This window comes from Brassica napus, chromosome C3, assembly GCF_020379485.1.
Source record: "Brassica napus cultivar Da-Ae chromosome C3, Da-Ae, whole genome shotgun sequence".
Lineage (NCBI taxonomy): Eukaryota > Viridiplantae > Streptophyta > Magnoliopsida > Brassicales > Brassicaceae > Brassica > Brassica napus.
In genome coordinates, this window is record NC_063446.1 from 62,411,191 (window position 1) to 62,430,895 (window position 19,705).

Genomic DNA, 19,705 nt, shown 5'->3' on the forward strand with positions numbered 1-19,705 from the left:
ACTCCATTAGTGGTTCTAGCAAAGAGTTCTTAAGGAAAAAAAAAAAAAATCAAAAATCAAAAATGCCTAAATACAAGAGAACCGGTGTGGAGTTTTAAGAAATGCTAAAAACCCCTAACGTGTCCCTCTTGTATTGGATATGCCTTAAAAATAAAAGGGAAAAAAAAAACCATTTATTTTTCTGTAGGTTTCTTTCATCTTCTTCCTTCTTCTCTTTGAGCCAATGTTACAAAATCTATCTATCACTCCAGCATCTCCTCCAAATCTGTCAATGAAATCACCTTGGAGGTTCACTCTTTGCATGATGGGATTGCTCGATCTCGAGAAGCACTTCGCCTTCTACGGTGCTTACCACAGCAACCCAATCAACATCGTAATCCACATCTGCTTGGATAAGAAATCTGGGTTCGTTGCGGCTCTCATGTGTTTCGCTTGCTGGGTCGGTTCCAGTGTCTTCGCTGATCGATTAGGACCTTCTCTTGCCGTAAAGGCTTGATTTTTTCTCTTTTGTCTGAATCTAAAAAAGTTTTCTTTTTGGAGGAGTGTATTTATGAGAGCATGTGCATCCGTGTGTGTGTGTGTGTGTGCGCGCGCTTCATGCATTTATTCCAGCTAGCTCCACCTTTCGAGTTTGCATTGTTGGTTCCAAGACTTGTAATTGGTATTAGTGTTACGATCTCGTTTGTGAAGAGGTTCAAGTGTTTTGGATCATTTGATTAAGTTTGTTATGGATTATTCCCTCGTTGAAATCCATCTGTTATGTAGACACTAACAATTTTCAGTTTTTTCTCAGGTTGGGTTAGCCTCTTATTGATGTAGTGAAGAGAGTGGATTTGAGGAAACCCACATTGTGGAATCAGTTTCATGGGATGATCTTGAGAGAAACGCTGCTAGTAAAGCCGGTGGTTCTTCTAAAAGACATCACTCCTGGAGATCTCACCAGCACGACCCTTCTAGAAAAGGTATCCGCATAAAGTTTCATTATTTAACTAAGTTTTTTGAGTTACTTATATAGTAATGTAGATGGGTGAAACTTTTGATAATTGCATTGTAATGTTATCTGTTTTTGCCATCATGATAAAGTAACTGATGTTACCTGATTGCTTAGATGACGAATCACCTGGAAACTTGTACGAACTGTGGAGGCAAGAACAGAATATCATAGCTGCAAGACTAGACAAGGAGCTTAAATCCAGGTCGGAGCTTGATGAGCTGATTGAAGAACAGCTGAGCAGATACCAGTCGCATTACTTCAAGACCATGGTTTCAACTTCCTTGAAGGATGTCTCTAACCTTCTCATGCCCACCTGGATACCGCCTCATGAGCTGGTTGCTGTGTCCTGGCTTGGAGACTGGTGTCCCACTTCCATTCTTGACCTTCCACAGAAATAAGATACCGCCTCATGAGCTGGCTGCTGTGTCCTGGCTTGGATACCGCCTCATGAGCTGACTCAGGTTTTGCTTTTCTCTCCATCACAAAAATAAGGAATGTTAGTGATGAACTAAAAGACAAAGGGGATGTTATTTTCTTTATAGTCCGGTTGAGTTAAGTGAAAGATTTGAATAGCAGAAACTGGTGATGTGCAGGTATAAAGTGTTGGAACTGGTGATGAAGAAGCTGCTGAATCAAACAGATACAGCAGAGTTTGTGGTCGCATTTGCAGGGATTCAAGACGCCATCCACCAGTTCTTGGAAATTCTGTCTTCTTAGCAACTCATATTGTCCATGTACAACAGTATGAAACCTGAAACTAACAGTTTCGCTGACCATGTCTTGATATAGTCATTGGTATTAACTCTTTATAAGCTATGCAGTATTGATCGATGTTATGAACAAACCATTTATATTTTTCTCTTCCGAGTGTATTGTGTTTCCCTTTACCTTTTCAACAAACCATTTTTTTTTCCTCTTCGGAATCTATCTTAAGACAAAAGGAGTATGTTATTGTGTTTCTATCATCATTGCAACAAACCATTTCACCAAAAAATTCCTAAAATATTGTGTTTTTTACCATTTCACCAAAAACATTTATTCTAAATGGTTTCTTCCTCTTCTAATAATCTTGAAGAAATGATGGATGAAAGATTCGACCAAATTTTTGATCATCAGATATGCCTTCAAATCTCGGGAATATGATGAGCATTCGGAATCGAATCTGTGAAAACAAAATACATCAAAAATCGATTTTTTTTCGTTTACGATTACTATTTGTATTTTCAATATGTTGTAATGTCTTCGTTTTAAAAAAAATTATAGTCTTTCATGTTATGAAATCCAATCATTCAATGAGGTTCTACCATTGGACGAGGAAAAATTAAATTAGATTAACAATGGTTCTAAACCTTTCAAATCACTATATTTATTACTAATTTATTGATTAGAACCAATAGGGGGTTCTTATTGATGGACATGCTCTAAGTGACTTTAACGTTCATATATTTATTACTAAATATTTTAGTGCACCGTGCAGAAATAAAAAATTTTAAAATATAAATTATATCTAAAAATAAAATTTGTTAATTTTAGATTTTATTATTTGCTTAGAATGTTTAATTTAATTATATCTAAAATAAATATTTTTATAAATTTTTATTTAATAATATACGTATATATTTAAAATTATAATTTTTGAAATATTTTTAATCTATTTATTTTGGTTAAATATATTAAATTATATAAAATTAAGAATTTTTTTGCTAGGTATATAACTATCAAAACGTAAAACAAATAATATTTCTAAAATTTGTACATATTAAAAGAAATTAATGATACTGAGATTATAAAATTATAATTTAAAGAAAAACTGCATAAAATTTGGAAGATTTTTTTTAGTAATAAAAATTGTATACACATATAATTATAAAAATATAAACAAATAATATTCCAAAATTTTTAAAATATTATTATATTTCTATTTCTACTATTATATTAGTTATTGTGGTGTTAATGGTGATCTATGATTTATTATCATATTTTTAAAAATTTACCAAAAATATAAATAAATATTAAATATAAATATTCATATCATAGTTAACTTCAATAAATAAAAATTGTATACTTATATAATTATAAAAATATAAAACAAATAAGATTCTAAAAATTGTAAAATATTATTATAGTTCTATTTCTACTATTATATTCGTTATTGTGGTATTAATGATGATCTATGATTTATTATTACATTTTTAAAATTTTACCAAAAATATAAATAAATACTAAATATAAGTATAAGTATTCTATCAAAATTATTGTGGTGGTGACATATGGCAAATCACTTCAAAATAATGTTTAGGAGATTATTAGTTGTACATATTTATTGCTTATCCTTTTGAGAATAATGCAAAATAGGAAATGTTCAATTGGAAATTTTAAATGATATTATATAATATTCAAATATAAAATTATAACATATTAAAGATAATAATTATATTAATATTAAATTTATTATATACATATTAATAATTATAATTATAATCAATCTTAAATTATTATGTATTTTTAATATCTTTCCATATAGGAAGATATAAATGCTATATATATATATATATATATATATATATATATTATCTAAGTAAGATATGCTATTAAAGCTCTCAAAAATAAATCAATATCTATAAAGGTATATATTAAAATCATAAAATTTGTACTAGAATAGGTTCAACATTTGAAAACTATCATATAAAAGAGGTTCAACATTTGAAATAACTTTACAAATAAAGTAGACTTTTAGCAAAATTATTTTGGACATCATACCTCATTTTTGGGTTTCTGAAACAATGTAATTTATAAGAATATTTTGATATTTATATATAAAGCCACCACATGTTCTTTATTTATAGTCTATGTGCCTGATTAGAAAAAAGCTACAGTTTTAGTTTTTGTAAAATTAAGCAAGTTTTTATATGTTTTGTAAATTTTAATTCTCTAGGTGGTCGTATGTTTGCGAACATTAATATTTTAGTAATAAATCTTCAGACTAAGATATTAGTACTTTAGGTATTTTGTCTTTTACAACCAAAAAACATGGTTAGAAAAGTTTTGGCAGTGTAAAAAGATACAGTTGTGGAAAGACTGTAACCACAATCAAGTTCTATACCTCAATGTCATAAATGGAGTTTGATACTCATTGGATTCATATACTATTTCAAGACCATCAAGCTTTTTAACATGATTTTTATTTTTCAGTATATATATTTCCTATGTTTTATTTTAAAATTTTCAGTGTCATTTTAGATTTATCCACACAGATTAAGAAAATATTCAATTTTGTATATTTTCATAAAAAATACTTATACACCTAATTATATTCCAACCATTAAAAAATAAAAATGAAGAATAAATTCATAAATTCATAAATTTTGCATTAAAATTTTAAATGACATTTACTTTGTAAGGAAAATTTTACAGCACAAATATCCTCTATATATTAACTGAGAAGCATTTGAAAAATTAGAATCTTAATTTTGTATTAATTAAAAAAAACCTCAAATCCTAGGTGGCACTCTAAATGCCTTCTAAATTTCATTTCAAAGAATTCTATAGCATCTAATATAAAGTATAGTTTAATCTAATGGTGTCACATTATTCCATAATTATATAACACTAGAGAACATTATATTAACCTAAAATATAGGAAGTGTGTATTCTTTCCTTAAATAAAAGCTACGGAATTACCTAATATGATTTACATATATATGGTAATAAATAATTATGAATAATAAAGATTTGATAACAATTTTTTGCATCCTTCTTCATTTTTGTTTAAATTTATATTATTAAAAAAAATTAAACAATCACATTAACTGTATAATAAAAAAATTAGATTTTTTCTTATATGTTATATTTTGAATTTCTTAAAATAACTTTAAATTAAAAAAATGAGTAAACCTTATATGTTATTTTTTTAAATGACTTTAAAATACAAAAATGAGGACACCTTATATGTTATATTTTTCTTATATGTTAGAATTTTCTTATAGGTTATATTTTGAATTTTTTTAAAACGATTTTAAATTACAAAAATGTAAGTTTTCCTTAAATATACGACTAAAAACATTAAAATGACATGTATCAATTTGATGGTTGATTTGAAAGCTTTCAAAACCATATGGAAGATAAAAGTCAAAATAATTTAACTGTAGAAACAATACTGTTCACTTTTTTCAAGAATGTGTTCGATGGAAAAAATAAGGTTTTTATGTCATAATTTATTTAATGTCCACTAGAGAACATTATATTAACCTAAAATATAAGAAGTGTGTATTCTTTCCTTAAATAAAAGCTACAAAATTACCTAATATGATTTACATATATATGACAATTAATGATTATGAATAATAAAGATTTGATAACAATTTTTGCATCCTTCTTCATTTTTGTTTAATTTTATATTATTAAAAAAACAAACAATCACATTAACCATATAATAAAAAATTTTGATTTTTTCTTATATGTTATATTTTAAATTTTTTTAAATGACTTTAAATTACAAAAATGAGGAAACCTTATATGTTATATATATATTTTTTTAAACGACTTTAAAATACAAAAATGAGGACACCTTATATGTTATATTTTTCTTATATGTTAGATTTTTTCTTATATGTTATATTTTGAATTTTTTAAAATGACTTTAAATTACAAAAATGTAAGTTTTCCTTAAGTATACGATTAAAAACATTAAAATTACGTGTATCAGTTCGATGGTTGATTTGAAAGCTTTAAAACCATATGTAAGATAAAAGTCAAAATAATTCAACTGTGAAAACAATACTGTTCACTTTTTCAAGAATGTGTTCGAGGGAAAAAATAAGGTTTTTATGTCATAATTTGTTTAATGTCCACTAGAGAACATTATATTAACCTAAAATATAAGAAGTGTGTATTCTTTCCCTAAATAAAAGCTACGAAATTACCTAATATGATTTACATATATATGACAATTAATGATTATGAATAATAAAGATTTGATAACAATTTTTGCATCATTTTTTTAATTTTATATTATTAAAAAAAATAAACAAGCACATTAACCATATAATTAAAAAAATTAGATTTTTTTTTATATGTTATATTTTGAATTTTTTTAAATGACTTTAAAATAAAAAAAAATGAGAAAACCTTATATGTTATATTTTTTTAAAATGACTTTAAAGTACAAAAATGAGGACACCTTATATGTTATATTTTTCTTATATGTTATATTTTTTCTTATATATTATATTTTGAATTTTTTTAAAACGACTTTAAATTACGAAAATGTAAATTTTTCTTAAGTATACGACTAAAAATATTAAAATGGCATGTATCAATTCGATGGTTGATTTGAAAGCTTTCAAAACCATATGGAAGATAAAAGTCAAAATAATTCAACTGTGAAAACAATACTGTTCATTTTTTTAAAGAATGTGTTCGATAGAAAAAATAAGGTTTTATGTCATAATTTGTTTAATGTCCAATCCGATCAACCCATGATGTATTAATTATAGTTTTGTTCCATTATTTTTAATAAAAATTGATCCGATCCATCGGAAAAAATTATATAATAACAACAAAAAATATTTTATATATATAAATAAAATGATCAAATATATAAAAAAACTATCGATAATATATACAAATAAACTCACCATGCGCAAGGGATTACTATTTTAAACTTATCCTAGTATTTATTACTCCATGAAACAAAAGGAGTACTATTTTAAAAAAAAAAAATCTTTCACGTTTTGGTTAACATTTGCCATGTGAAAGAGCACAATGATTCTTGGAAAGGAAAACAGCACTCAATGATTTGTACTCTGTGCCCAAAATCAACGCATCTTTTCTATTGGCAAAGAAACAAAAAAAAAAAAAGAGAAAAATAAACACACAAATGTTCTGTGCTCCTTCCCACTCATCCTCCATTATTTTGCTGAAAATCCCATTTTTTGTCATTACCACAAAAGTCTCCATCAAACCTTTCCTCATGAATCTGAAACCCTCCAATCAAAAACTTTCTGTTTTGTCTTAATTTTATAAACTGACAATGTCTGATTCTCCATTTTCATCTTCCTCTGTTTTAACTCAGAACGTATCAAAACCAGTTTCAGACAAGCTTCTTGACAAGTACATTGACGTGTCTGAGTTTCAGTTCGATTACCAGAAAAGTGGAATCTGGTCTCCACCGTTTCAACGCACCACTTTTCTTACACCACAAGGCACAATTCTTACAGGCAAAGAAATGGCAGAGAAGCTTGACAATGTTCTAGAACCTCCACGGATCAAATGGTATAATATTTATTGTTGTAGTTGAATACGCTTTGTATATTAATCTTGATCTACAATCTTTATTTTGTTGTTACTCGCAAAAGATTTTTCAGATACAACAAACAAAAGAGAAATCATGTTTCAAACAGAAACATTGCTCTGTTCCAAAGCTTCTTTGCCAGTGATTCCATCTTTCAGATTCTTGAAATACTCTTTGTAGTCTTTCTATGGTGGATGACTCTGAGGATCTATTGTGAAAGGTTCGCTGAACGGTATTTTTTAACTTGAAAACAAACACACAAAATAGCTCAAATGAGAAATTAAACATCTTCTTGATTTAATCCTCAATTTTTGTGAAAATGAGTTTCTCAAATTTTCTGTCTTTAACTTGTAAGTGAGAATTAAGTCAAGCTCCTTGTTTACTCTCACATCCGGAGGTTGTTTGCTTAGAACCAAACCGGGTCTCTCTGGTCGGTTTACTCCAAACAGAGCCAACATGAACAAACCTGTAACCGCATATAAACCAAATGCCAATTCAGAGTTTAGTGAAGATTCTTGTTTCTATGGAAGAAAGAAACTAAACGCACCTTAGATTCTTGAATGTACGCTCGAATGGTCCTTCTTAATTTGCTAAACATAAGCTGAAAAGAAAAAGCAAAGAGAAGAAAACATTTATGAAAGAAAGTAAACAAAACAAACCACCGGTTAGGTCTACTATGAAGTTACTTTCGCTGACAATTCCCATTACAAACATCATCCAAGGCTCCCCAATGTAGGTATTTAAATGTGTTATATATACAAATACATCGACTTCAACTTTTTCTCAAAAAAGGTTATGTCAAGTAAAAAAGACTAATCAAGTTACGCGACTCAACTTACCCCCACCAACGAAAAGAAGCTTCCCGTTCTCAAGTTTAACACTATCTTTAACATCATTGATCAAGTTCTTCATTCCCGTGTATTCCACTAACTCGGGAGAGTCGCCTTTTATCTGTGTATCACCATACAATCTATATGTTTAGTTCTGTTGAATATTGAGCTTAAGAAATGTTCTTTCAGTACCATCACCTCAGGCTAGAAGAACCTGACTCGTTGCGTTAAATCCATATCTAAAAACCATCATTTCCCAGAGCGGGAATATATAAAAAAGGAGCATCAAATCTTTAAGAAACAACCTAAATGTATTTTTGTCTCTCAGGTTTATATCCTTCCTTTGGACAGACTATAACAGAAACAGCATTGATCACTTTCCTCACTACAAGAAAAATCGTCTTTCTTAGCAAGAGAAAACAGCAATTATATGCTTTTATTAGCATTATTGAAACCGATATGTCTGCCCCAGCTATAAAAGTCCATCATTTATGACAACAATTCCTCGAGGGCTATTGTATCATGGACTTATGACAGCAATATTTATTGTTTGCTATTAGTTACTATTTTCATTTATATTTTTAAATTATAAATTAATATATTTTTAACAAATTAATAATTAAAATCTATTTCAAATATAATTGGTTGATAAGGAAATTGGTTTATTATTAAAATCGTGGTTTGCAAATTATATCGGTTTACACACAAACCTGGTTTACACTGGTTTACACATAGACCCGGTTTAGAAATCTAAACCTGAAAAACAAAATGAAGAACCCTAGATCTAAACTCTTCGCCGTCAACTTCAACTCCATCGATTTCTTCTTCTTTTCTTCTTCTTCTATCTCGTCGTCTTTGAACAGCCACCGTCAAACCTCACCATTGTCTCTGAACCAACTCCATGAAGCTCTTCACTTCCACCATGTCTCATCTATCTCTCCTCTATGGCTTCTCATCTATATCTCCTCATCGTCTATGAACCAACTGCATCTCCCAGCCGCTAACGACCCACCGCTTCTGCTACATCCTCCTCCATCAGGCTCCTCTGCCTTGTCCACCTTCATCTAACAAGAAGAACAAAAAATCAAACTCAAAACACAGAAAAAGAGAGTGAAAAACACATAGTGAGAGAGACGGAGAGATATGTGACCAGTAATGGTGGTGGCGAGCAGTGGCGGTGGCGACTTCGGTGAAGGCAGAGACCGGCCAAGACGGATCTGAGATGCGGTAGAGAAGCTCATCAGGCGCAGAGCTTCATCTCGGCCCAATCAAAATGGCTCGTCTGTGGGGTTCGTCCTCGGGTTCATGAGGAGGCGAAGCTTGGCGTTGAAGACGGTGGGTTTACAAGAGATAGATTCCATAGAAGAGGAAGCAAGGAAGAGTGAGATTTGACAGAAGAGGAAGAAAGCAAAAAATAAAATGAAAACTAAATAGCCGAGCGACAGAGAGATGAAGATGCACAAATTGGATGAATCTGGGCCATCGAATAATATTAATCAATGGTCTATATTGCCAATCCAAACACTCTCAGTATTAGCCAATGGAAAAATAGATGAGAGATTACTAATTTTGTTTATTTTTATTGTAGTTTCTCTTCTTTCTTGGAAACTATTGTAATTTTAATATTATAATATTTTTTTAAAAAATGTAAATATAAAGTTTCAGAGATTATATAAATTAATTAATCTTCGAGGTTGAAAAATTGTAGTTAAGATTCAGTTTATGTAATTTAAAGTCAAAATTTTAATGTTAGGAATATAATGTGCAAGGTTTAGATTTGAATAGATTAGAGTTTTAAAGATTATGTTTAGGGTTTAGGGTTTCAAATAGGGGTAACAAAAATGTAATTTTCTTTTATTTAATCTTTCAGCACTTTGTTAATTAACTTGTTTGTTAAATTTAGGATAAATATTTGAAAATTAAATTTATAAACTTAAAACCGTTAATATAGAGTAAATTTTCATCTAATAATTAGATTATTTACTATATTGTAAAGTTAATGTTTATGATATAGAGTTCAAAGTTTAAATTTGGGGTTTGAGGTTAAGATTAAGACTTGGACTACGCTTTTAAAAATTAAGTTTAGATATTAGATTAAGTTGAAATTATTTTTGAAAATATTAGATTTGTAGTTTATGTGCGTAAGATTTGATGTTTAAGTTTGAATATATTAGTTTAAGTGTTTAGATTTATAATTTGTGGTATAGTACATAGAGTTTGAAGTATATTTTAGGGTTTGTGGAGTAGGGTTTGGAGTTTAGATAGAGGGTTTGGAATTTTAATTTTAATTTAAGGTTTATAAATGTTAAAAGTGATTATTAAATATAAATGTTAAGACTTAGTTAATTATAAAGTAAAAGTTATTAAAGCAAAGAAGTTTAAAAATTTAAAATTGTGTAAGATATAAAAATTAAGTATGATTTGGTATGTAGTTTATATTTAAAGATTAATGTTTTAAATATAATTTTTGAAAAATTGTTTATCTTAGCATAAGAAAAATGCTATTATATGTTTTTGATATCATGTATTAGGTGCTTAAATCTAATTTTTAGCTAAGTATTGGCGGTATCAATGATTTTCATTTCCCGCTCGCTAATTTTCCACAACAGCAATAATTAACTGATATCAATATAAACAAAAGTAAAAAATTAATCATTCATAGCACTTTAGAAAACAATGCTATCATAAAGTGCTATTAATACCATATTTTTTTGTAGTGCCTCGCCCCTTTTAACTATTCAGGAACTAATTTATTTTCCTTTGTAATGTCTGCAACAATCTGATTTTAGCCCACTGATTAAATCAAGAATCTAAGAAGTAAGCAAATAGTTATCAATGATCTTGAAACTGTGGAGTTCCTCACGAATTCAATGTCAGTTCCTAACTTCGTCCGAGCCTTCTCTTCATTCCTTACCTTTTGATATTTTCACACAAAGTTTACGACTGCCCACATATTTTTAATATCGAGAAGTACATCCAAAAGGTTAGTACCAGAGCTTTAACAGTCGAGCTTCTTCTCCTCGAAGATATCAACAACACTTCTACCTACACCACCAGTAGCTCCAGCCAGAAGAATGATTCTAGAATTGTCCATTGCACTAACCAGTTCCTCGGTTGATCCGTTAGTTAGTTTCTCAAACACTGAATAAGTACAATGTTTCGATGAACCTACCATTACGAAAACAGATCAAACAACATCGTTTACTCCATTAAGCTTAAAAACAAAAGAGTACTGAAAAATGCGTCTGCCGGGAGTCGAACCCGGGTCTATTGCTTGGAAGGCAATTATCCTAACCGTTGGACTACAGACGCTCTTGTTGAATAATAGGAAACAAATATATTGAACCTATACTATTTCTACCAGAAACATTTGTTAAGTACTTGAGTGTTTTTTAAACAAAACAGTATTAATTTGTGATCTCTTAAATATGCTGTGACTGACTGGGAGCAGATGAAATGAGGTCTTAAATATAATTGGCTAATACTTTTCTTTTGTGATACTTCACCATTCATTTGACCAGATAAAGTTTATTTGCATCAGAAATCGTCTCTAGTGATATCATAAAGGAAATTTCAAAGACATTTTACTTGCAAGTCACTTTCTGTGACCTCCAAGTGCATTCGCAGCTAGTTCATTGTGTGTGTCCTATGATTTTTATGATTTTTATCTCACCGTTTAGAACTTTTGGTGCTTTATATTAAGTTGTTTATGCGGTTATGTTAATGTTTCCGGCCGTTTAGCTTTTGATGCAACAGCATTTTTAATCAGTATGGCTACTTTGTTGTGATTCAATGAGTTTTCCATGGTTGGAGTATAAGCTTTATTTATGAAACTTAGATTGGTAAAAAAAGAAAGAGAGCACACTTGCTTTGCTGTAAAGGATGAGTATTAATTAACGTATATTGGCCGCATATAGTCAGCATTTAATCAGCATTAACAATGAACTGTTAGTCAAAGAAACACGTTTATTGTGTTGGCCGGTGATGGACGGTGAAAGAGGAACTTCATTTTGTCAATAATTGTGGCTTTGTGGCTTTCACATATCCAATCTTCTCCTATAAATAATAAACGTAAGGAGAAGATGAAAGGCATCCCAAAACAAGAAAAAAGAGAAAGAACGAGAGAAGAGAAGAGAAAAGAAGAAGAACAAAAAAAAAGTTTTTTTTTCTCACAAAAAAATATTCTTTAAGAAATTACGAGTAATTTCTGAGTGTATTTGGGATCGGGGTGTGAGTTCTGAGATTGTAAAATTTCCCTGGTTGATAATAAAAGATCTGTAGCAGGTCCGGAGACGTAGGCAACATTGGCCGAACTCCGTTAACAATTTTGTGTGTGTGCTTCTTTCCCGCTCCCATAAATTCTGGTTTACCGCAAAATTTGACCGCATATTTCCTAACAACTGGTATCAGAGCCTGAGTTACGGTGATCGGTCAAATTTTTGTGGGGTTACTATTCACATGAACAGTAATTCGTGAATAGTGAATTTTGTCGGTAACATCGGTTTGTCGACGTAGTTGTTCTAATACACGGTGGTTCCAGAAACGATGGGAGGCGAAGACAGTTCAGCGCACAGTATCGGGAAATTTGACGGTACAGATTATGCATTTTGGAGAATGCAAATTGAAGATTATCTGTACGGAAGGAAGCTTCATCAACCGCTGAGCAAGAAGCCTGAGAAGATGGATCAGGATGAGTGGGAGCTCCTTGACAGACAAGTTCTGGGTGTTATAAGGTTAACACTGTCGAAAAACGTTGCTCACAACGTTGCGAAGGAGAAGACCACGGAAGGGCTCATGAAAGTTCTCTCTGATATGTATGAGAAACCTTCGGCAAACAATAAGGTATTTCTCATGAAGAAACTCTTTCATTTGAAGATGGAAGAAGGTGGCCTGGTTGCCGCACATGTGAACGAGTTCAACACGATTGTCAACCAACTGTCATCGGTTGAAATCGAATTTGGTGATGAAGTGCGAGCACTGATTTTGTTGGCATCTCTGCCAAATAGTTGGGAGCTAATGAGGGCAGCGGTTAGTAATTCTGTGGGTACTCAAAAGCTTAAATTCAATGATGTTAGAGATCGTATCCTTGCCGAGGAAGTTCGAAGGATAGACTCTGGGGAGGCATCAACGAGCTCTGCTTTCAACGTGGAAAAACAGAGGGAGAAACCCAGATAGAAATAACCGGAGTAATGGCAGATCGAAGTCAAGGAATGGACGGGGTCAGTCCAAATTCAGACAGCCTGCAGAGTGCTGGAATTGTGGAAAGACAGGTCACATTAAGAAGAATTGCCGAGCACCACCGAAGAAGGAAGACAACACTAGAGGCGGGGCCAATGTAGTGACACGTGAAATCGCTGATGCATTGGTAGTGTCTGTTGATTCTCCGAGGAAAATTGAAGCTCGTGATGCAGCTACAAGTACCACCAAAGCATCAATATCCTACGTTGATAGCCCAGTCGATTCATGGGTTCTTGACTCAGGAGCGTCATTCCACACCACACCGCACCATAACATTATGGAGAATTATGTTGCGGGAAATTACAGAAAGGTATATCTTGCTGATGGATTACCTTTAGACATAGTTGGTATTGGAGATATCAACCTGAAAATGTCAGACGGACGTGTGTGGAAGATTACGAAGGTTAGACATGTGCCAAAGTTGATGCGAAATCTGATCTCAGTAGGTCAACTTGATGATACGGGGCACGATGTTAATTTTGGTGGTGGAGCCTGGAGAGTCAAGAAAGGTTCCATGGTGGTGGCTAGAGGTCATAAAAGAGACACTCTTTATATGACGACGAGTTATCAAGACACTGTTGCTGTTGTCGAGAATGCCAAACAGACCAAGTTGTGGCATTGTAGGTTGGGGCACATGAGTGAGAAAGGGATGAAACTCATGGTGGAAAATGGCGCTCTTCCGGATCTGAAGACGGTGGATCATCAGATGTGTGAAAGCTGCATCCTTGGGAAACAGAAACGAGTTAGTTTCTCTAAAGGAGGAAGAGAGCCAAAATCTGAGAAGTTAGAGCTGGTGCACACTGATGTGTGGGGACCCGCTCCTGTTGCATCGCTGGGAGGTTCGTACTATTATGTGACCTTTATCGACGACTCCACAAGAAAGGTGTGGGTTTACTTCATGAAGAACAAGCATGAAGTGTTTTCAGTTTTTAAAATATGGAAAGTCATGGTTGAGATTGAGACGAATCTCAAGTTGAAGTGTTTAAGGTCTGATAATGGTGGAGAGTACATCAGCGACGAGTTCAAGAGATATTGCGCTGATAATGGGATCAAGATGGAAAAAACTATTCCTGGAACGCCTCAACAGAATGGAATAGCGGAAAGGATGAACCGAACCTTGAATGAGCGTGCAAGGAGCATGAGATTGCACTGTGGATTGCCAAAGACGTTTTGGGCAGATGCAATCAATACCGCAGCCTTCTTAATAAACAGAGGACCGTCTGTACCGTTGGGATTTAAGATCCCTGAAGAATTTTGGAGTGGAAAGAAAGTAAATCTTTCTTATCTAAAGGTGTTCGGATGCTTAGCTTATGTTCATATTGATGATGCTGCAAGAAGTAAACTTGACTCGAAGTCTAAGAAGTGTTACTTCATCGGTTATGGTAACGCGGAGTTTGGTTACCGGTTTTAGGATGATGAAAATCGGAAGATCATCCGCAGCAAGAATGTTGTGTTCAACGAAGAAGCGTTGTACAAGGATAAGCTAAGAGAAGGCTCAGAGAAGAAAGAGCCTGGAGATGTTGACTTAGAAGATATCCTGACACCGGAGTTGCCACAGGATACCGCAACAGCAGAAGAAGAAATCTCTGAAGACGAGAGTGGTGAGGCTGAAGAAAGTGATGATTCTGAAGTGATCCCATATACACCAGTCACGGAGTTACGACGGTCAAGCAGAATCATCAGAAAGCCAGTAAGATTCTCTCCATCACTCAACTACATTCTGTTCACAGACAGAGGCGAGCCTGAATGTTATGAGGAAGCTATGCAAGTTGATGAGTCGATCAAGTGGGAGCTTGCAATGAACGACGAGATGGACTCGTTGTTATCCAATCACACGTGGGAGTTAGCAGATTTGCCTAAGGAGAAAAAGGCATTGCATAACAAGTGGGTCTACCGAATAAAAGAAGAACCTGATGGGAGTAAGCGCTATAAAGCGAGGCTTGTTGTGAAGGGATTCCAACAAAAAGAAGGTGTTGACTACACCTTCTCTCCTGTAGTCAAGATGGTGACCATTAGAACGGTTCTTGGGCTGGTAGCACAAGAAGATCTGTATCTTCAACAGATGGATGTGAAGACGGCATTTCTTCACGGTGATTTGGATGAGGAAATTTATATGAAGCAACCCGAAGGCTTTGAGATCAAAGGGAAGGAAAGCCTTGTTTGCAAGCTGAAAAGGAGTTTGTACGGCTTAATACAAGCTCCAAGACAGTGGTATAAACGGTTCGACAACTTTATTAAAGGCGTTGGTTTCTTGAGGTGTGAAGCTGACCACTGTTGTTACTTCAAGACGCTTGAAGAGTCCTACTTGATATTGCTCCTATATGTCGATGACATGCTGATAGTAGGAGCAGACTTGCACGAGATCAATAGCTTGAAGACGAAACTCTCAGAAGAGTTTGCGATGAAAGACCTTGGAGAAGCAAGACAGATTCTAGGGATGAGAATCAGTAGGAGCAAGGAATGTCTTAAGCTATCACAAGAGGAGTATGTGAAGAAAGTCCTCAAGAGGTTTAACATGGATGAAGCGAGGCCAGTTAGTACTCCCCTGGCAAGTCACTTTCGGTTATCCAGAGAACAGTCTCCAAAGACGGAAGACGAGATGGCATGTATGGATAAAGTTCCATATGCTTCTGCTATAGGAAGCCTGATGTACGCGATGATATGTACAAGGCCAGACATTGCACATGCAGTGGGAGTCGTTAGCAGATTTATGAGCAATCCAGGAAAGGAACATTGGGAAGCCGTTAAGTGGATTTTCAGATATCTAAAAGGAAATCCAAGTTTATCGCTATGTTTCACGAAGTCTAAGACGGGATTGCAGGGATATGTTGATGCTGACAATGGAGGTGACATTGACAGCACGAAGAGCACAACCGGGTATGCCTACACCTTTGGCGGTACTGCAATTTGTTGGGTTTCAAAGTTGCAGAAAATTGTATCTCTATCAAGCTGTGAAGCTGAGTATGTTGCTGTAACGGAGGCAACAAAAGAGATGATATGGCTACAGTCTTTTCTAGAAGAGCTAGGCCATGACCAAGGGAAAGGTGTGTTGTACTGTGACAGTAAAAATGCCTTCGATTTGGCAAAGAATCCGGTTTACCATGCTCGGACGAAGCACATACATCGTCGGTATCATTTCATCAGATCAGCGTTGGAAGATGAAATGTTGGTGCTTGAGAAGATCCCAGGAAGCAAGAATCCGGCAGACATGTTGACGAAGATCGTGCCGTATGACAAGCTGAGGTTGTGTGCAACCTCAGTTGGCTTGTTGGAGTAACAAGCTGGGGAGACCTGCTACATTGATCAAGGTGTGAAGACAGATTGAAATCAGTCTTCAAGTGGGAGATTGTTAGTCAAAGAAACACGTTTATTGTGTTGGCCGGTGATGGACGGTGAAAGAGGAACTTCATTTTGTCAATAATTGTGGCTTTGTGGCTTTCACATATCCAATCTTCTCCTATAAATAATAAACGTAAGGAGAAGAGGAAAGGCATCCCAAAACAAGAAAAAAGAGAGAGAACGAGAGAAGAGAAGAGAAGAGAAGAAGAACAAAAAAAAAGTTTTTTTTTCTCACAAAAAAATATTTTTTTAAGAAATTACGAGTAATTTCTGAGTGTATTTGGGATCGGGGTGTGAGTTCTGAGATTGTAAAATTTCTCTGGTTGATAATAAAAGATCTGTAGCAGGTCCGGAGACGTAGGCAACATTGGCCGAACTCCGTTAACAATTTTGTGTGTGTGCTTCTTTCCCGCTCCCATAAATTCTAGTTTACCGCAAAATTTGACCGCATATTTCCTAACATGAACATGACATGATATAATCTTGAGTCAATTAAAACAGTCAAAAATTGACTCATCATTCTCTGTAGTCGTCAAAATATTATATGCATGATGCAAACCAGCAAAAAATAAAACGATTTGGTAAAAAAATACGACTTCTAAGAAAAGTTATCGCAATGGTTGATATCATATTATGTCGTTTGTAGAATATACCGCATTGCTCTTTGCTTCTTGTTGGCTCAATCCACCAACCACCATTCAACCATAGTGTTCCATAGTTGGCTCAATCACGTAAAACGCTATTCCCATCTTCATTCGTTAAACATTGAGGCACTTGATGTACTAACTAGTTTTTTATTGAAATTAAAAAGATATTAAAGGTGAGCATTATGTTGTATATTTCATAATAGTGAACGTAAAAGTTCAACAAAATTTAGTATACCTAAGGAAATTATATGTTATTCAAGCAACACATTGTAAAATTATATGTTATTCAAGCAACACATTGTATATTTGCATTAGTGTCTGGTGAATGATATTATTGGCACATTTGTATAAACACAATTTGATACATGGTAAACAAAAATCGGGACTGTTATAGCAAAAAAGTGACAAATTTCTTATGGAGTCGATCGTTGAAATCTTAAATTTTTGTAAACACACAAAGAAATTTGGAAAAAAATATTGTATTTGTTAAAATAATTATATCAATCAAATTAAACTTAACTTGCAACATTTAGTCTACTTTTTCAATAAAAACACAACGGGTTCATATTGCCATCACTATTAGTCGAACGTCTTGTCGTTTTTAATAATATGGACAGTCCAAAAAATCATAACAGATCATTTAAAATTAAAGTTTCTTATATCATACGCGCGGGGTACTATTCTTTTATTCCTTTTCAGATTATAAAGTAGAAGAGCCTGGATCCGGTGAATTTGTTAATGCTTCAATGTCAAGTCTTTACAATATAAGAGAAACAAAAAAACTTATTAGATAAAAAAGCACTTCTTTATAGAAGAAAATCAGCTGTATATTAATTGAGGATCATTTAAAAAATTGTAATCTTAAATTAAAAAAAAAACAATGCTTAGATATCACTTAATTACGATGTCAATTTAGCTTACGTGACAGGTTAAGAATCAATTGAAAAAAATATTGGTCCAAATCCAATTACTAAGAAATATTATATTAACTCAAAATATAAGAAGCGTGTATTTTTTTCATAAATAAAAGCTACAGAATTACCTAATATGATTAACATATATATAGTAATTAATGATTATGAATAATAAAGATTTGATAACAATTTTTGCATTTTTTTTATTTTATATTATTAAAAAAATTAAACAATCACATTAACCATATAATAAAAAATTAGATTTTTTCTTATATGTTATATTTTGAATTTCTTAAAACGACTTTAAATTACAAAAATGAGGAAACCTTATATGTTATATTTTTCTTTTATGTTAAATTTTTTCTTATATGTTATATTTTTGATTTTTTTAAAATAATTTTAAATCACAAAAATATTAGTTTTCCTTGAGCATACGACTAAAAGCATTAAAATGACATTTATCAATTCGATGGTTGATCTGAAACCTTTCAAAACCATATAGAAGATAAATGTCAAAATAATTCAACTGTGGAAACAATACTGTTCATTTTTTCAAGAATGTGGTCGGTGGAAAAAAAAAAGTTTTTGTGTCATAATTTGTTTAATATCCAATTCGATCAACCCATGATATATTAATTATAGTTTAGTTCCAAAATTTTTAATAAAAATTAATCCGATCCATCGGAAGGAAATTATATAATAACAAAAAAAAATATTGTATATGTATAAATAAAATGATCAAATATATAAAAAATTTGTCGATAATATATACAAATAAACTAACGGTGCAGAAGACGCATCTTTTATCCCAGTAGAAGTTAAAAATCAAAATCATGAACAAGTTGGTGGTCGATGACACGAACCACCATACCTCAAGGTAGGTGATATATCCATATGGAGAGATTTTAGCTGTTCCTCTAAAATCAGGACCACACCAACTTCACAAAATCTCTAACCATAACCCTGAATCCTATAGCTTTACCATCTTCATGATTAAAAATCTCTTAGTCTAGGACCCGGGACCGATATGACAATCATATTGTTCTTTTTTGACGAAAACTAGGGTTTGGGGCTAATTCTGTAACCGGTTTGCTTAATGACTAGGAGTCTAGGGACATAATAATGTAAATGTAATCATTGCATAGGCACTAGATTCCATGAGCCAAGAACCCAAGTGTTTAACTATGGGTTTTACGCAATTAAGACAGCTACTACAAAACTAAAAGATGGGATGATTCGTGTGGTTCTTGGATCGGTCACGTTACTCCGAAAGAAGACATAGCCTAAGTCTTTGTCATCAATGAAGTTTGGTTTCTGATTGATGCAACTGGTCCCCTACTTCTGTATAAATTCCACAACTTACCCAGAGATTACGAAACCTGTTAGATTCGGATTTATTACGGGCTTCCAACTTAAAACTAATTGGTGATTAGTGGATTGGCCCTAACCCT

At 32.7% G+C, this 19,705-nt stretch overlaps 1 protein-coding gene, 1 long non-coding RNA gene and 1 other non-coding gene across 3 annotated transcripts; 2 read left to right on the forward strand and 1 right to left on the reverse strand.

Annotated features, from left to right (window-relative positions):
• Positions 1-304: 304 nt before the first annotated feature.
• On the forward strand, positions 305-1,909 carry LOC106403787. The gene is made up of 4 exons (XM_013844576.3): positions 305-484; positions 815-962; positions 1,109-1,455; positions 1,588-1,909. The coding sequence occupies exons 1-3, from the start codon at positions 305-307 to the stop codon at positions 1,390-1,392; spliced, it is 612 nt and encodes a 203-aa protein (XP_013700030.3). The 3' UTR covers positions 1,393-1,455; positions 1,588-1,909.
• Positions 1,910-6,501: 4,592 nt separating this feature from the next.
• On the forward strand, positions 6,502-7,651 carry LOC125583783. The gene is made up of 2 exons (XR_007320850.1): positions 6,502-7,267; positions 7,351-7,651. It is a non-coding gene; the product is annotated as an uncharacterized LOC125583783 (long non-coding RNA).
• Positions 7,652-11,356: 3,705 nt separating this feature from the next.
• TRNAG-UCC lies at positions 11,357-11,428 on the reverse strand. The gene has a single exon. It is a non-coding gene; the product is annotated as a tRNA-Gly (tRNA).
• Positions 11,429-19,705: the final 8,277 nt, after the last annotated feature.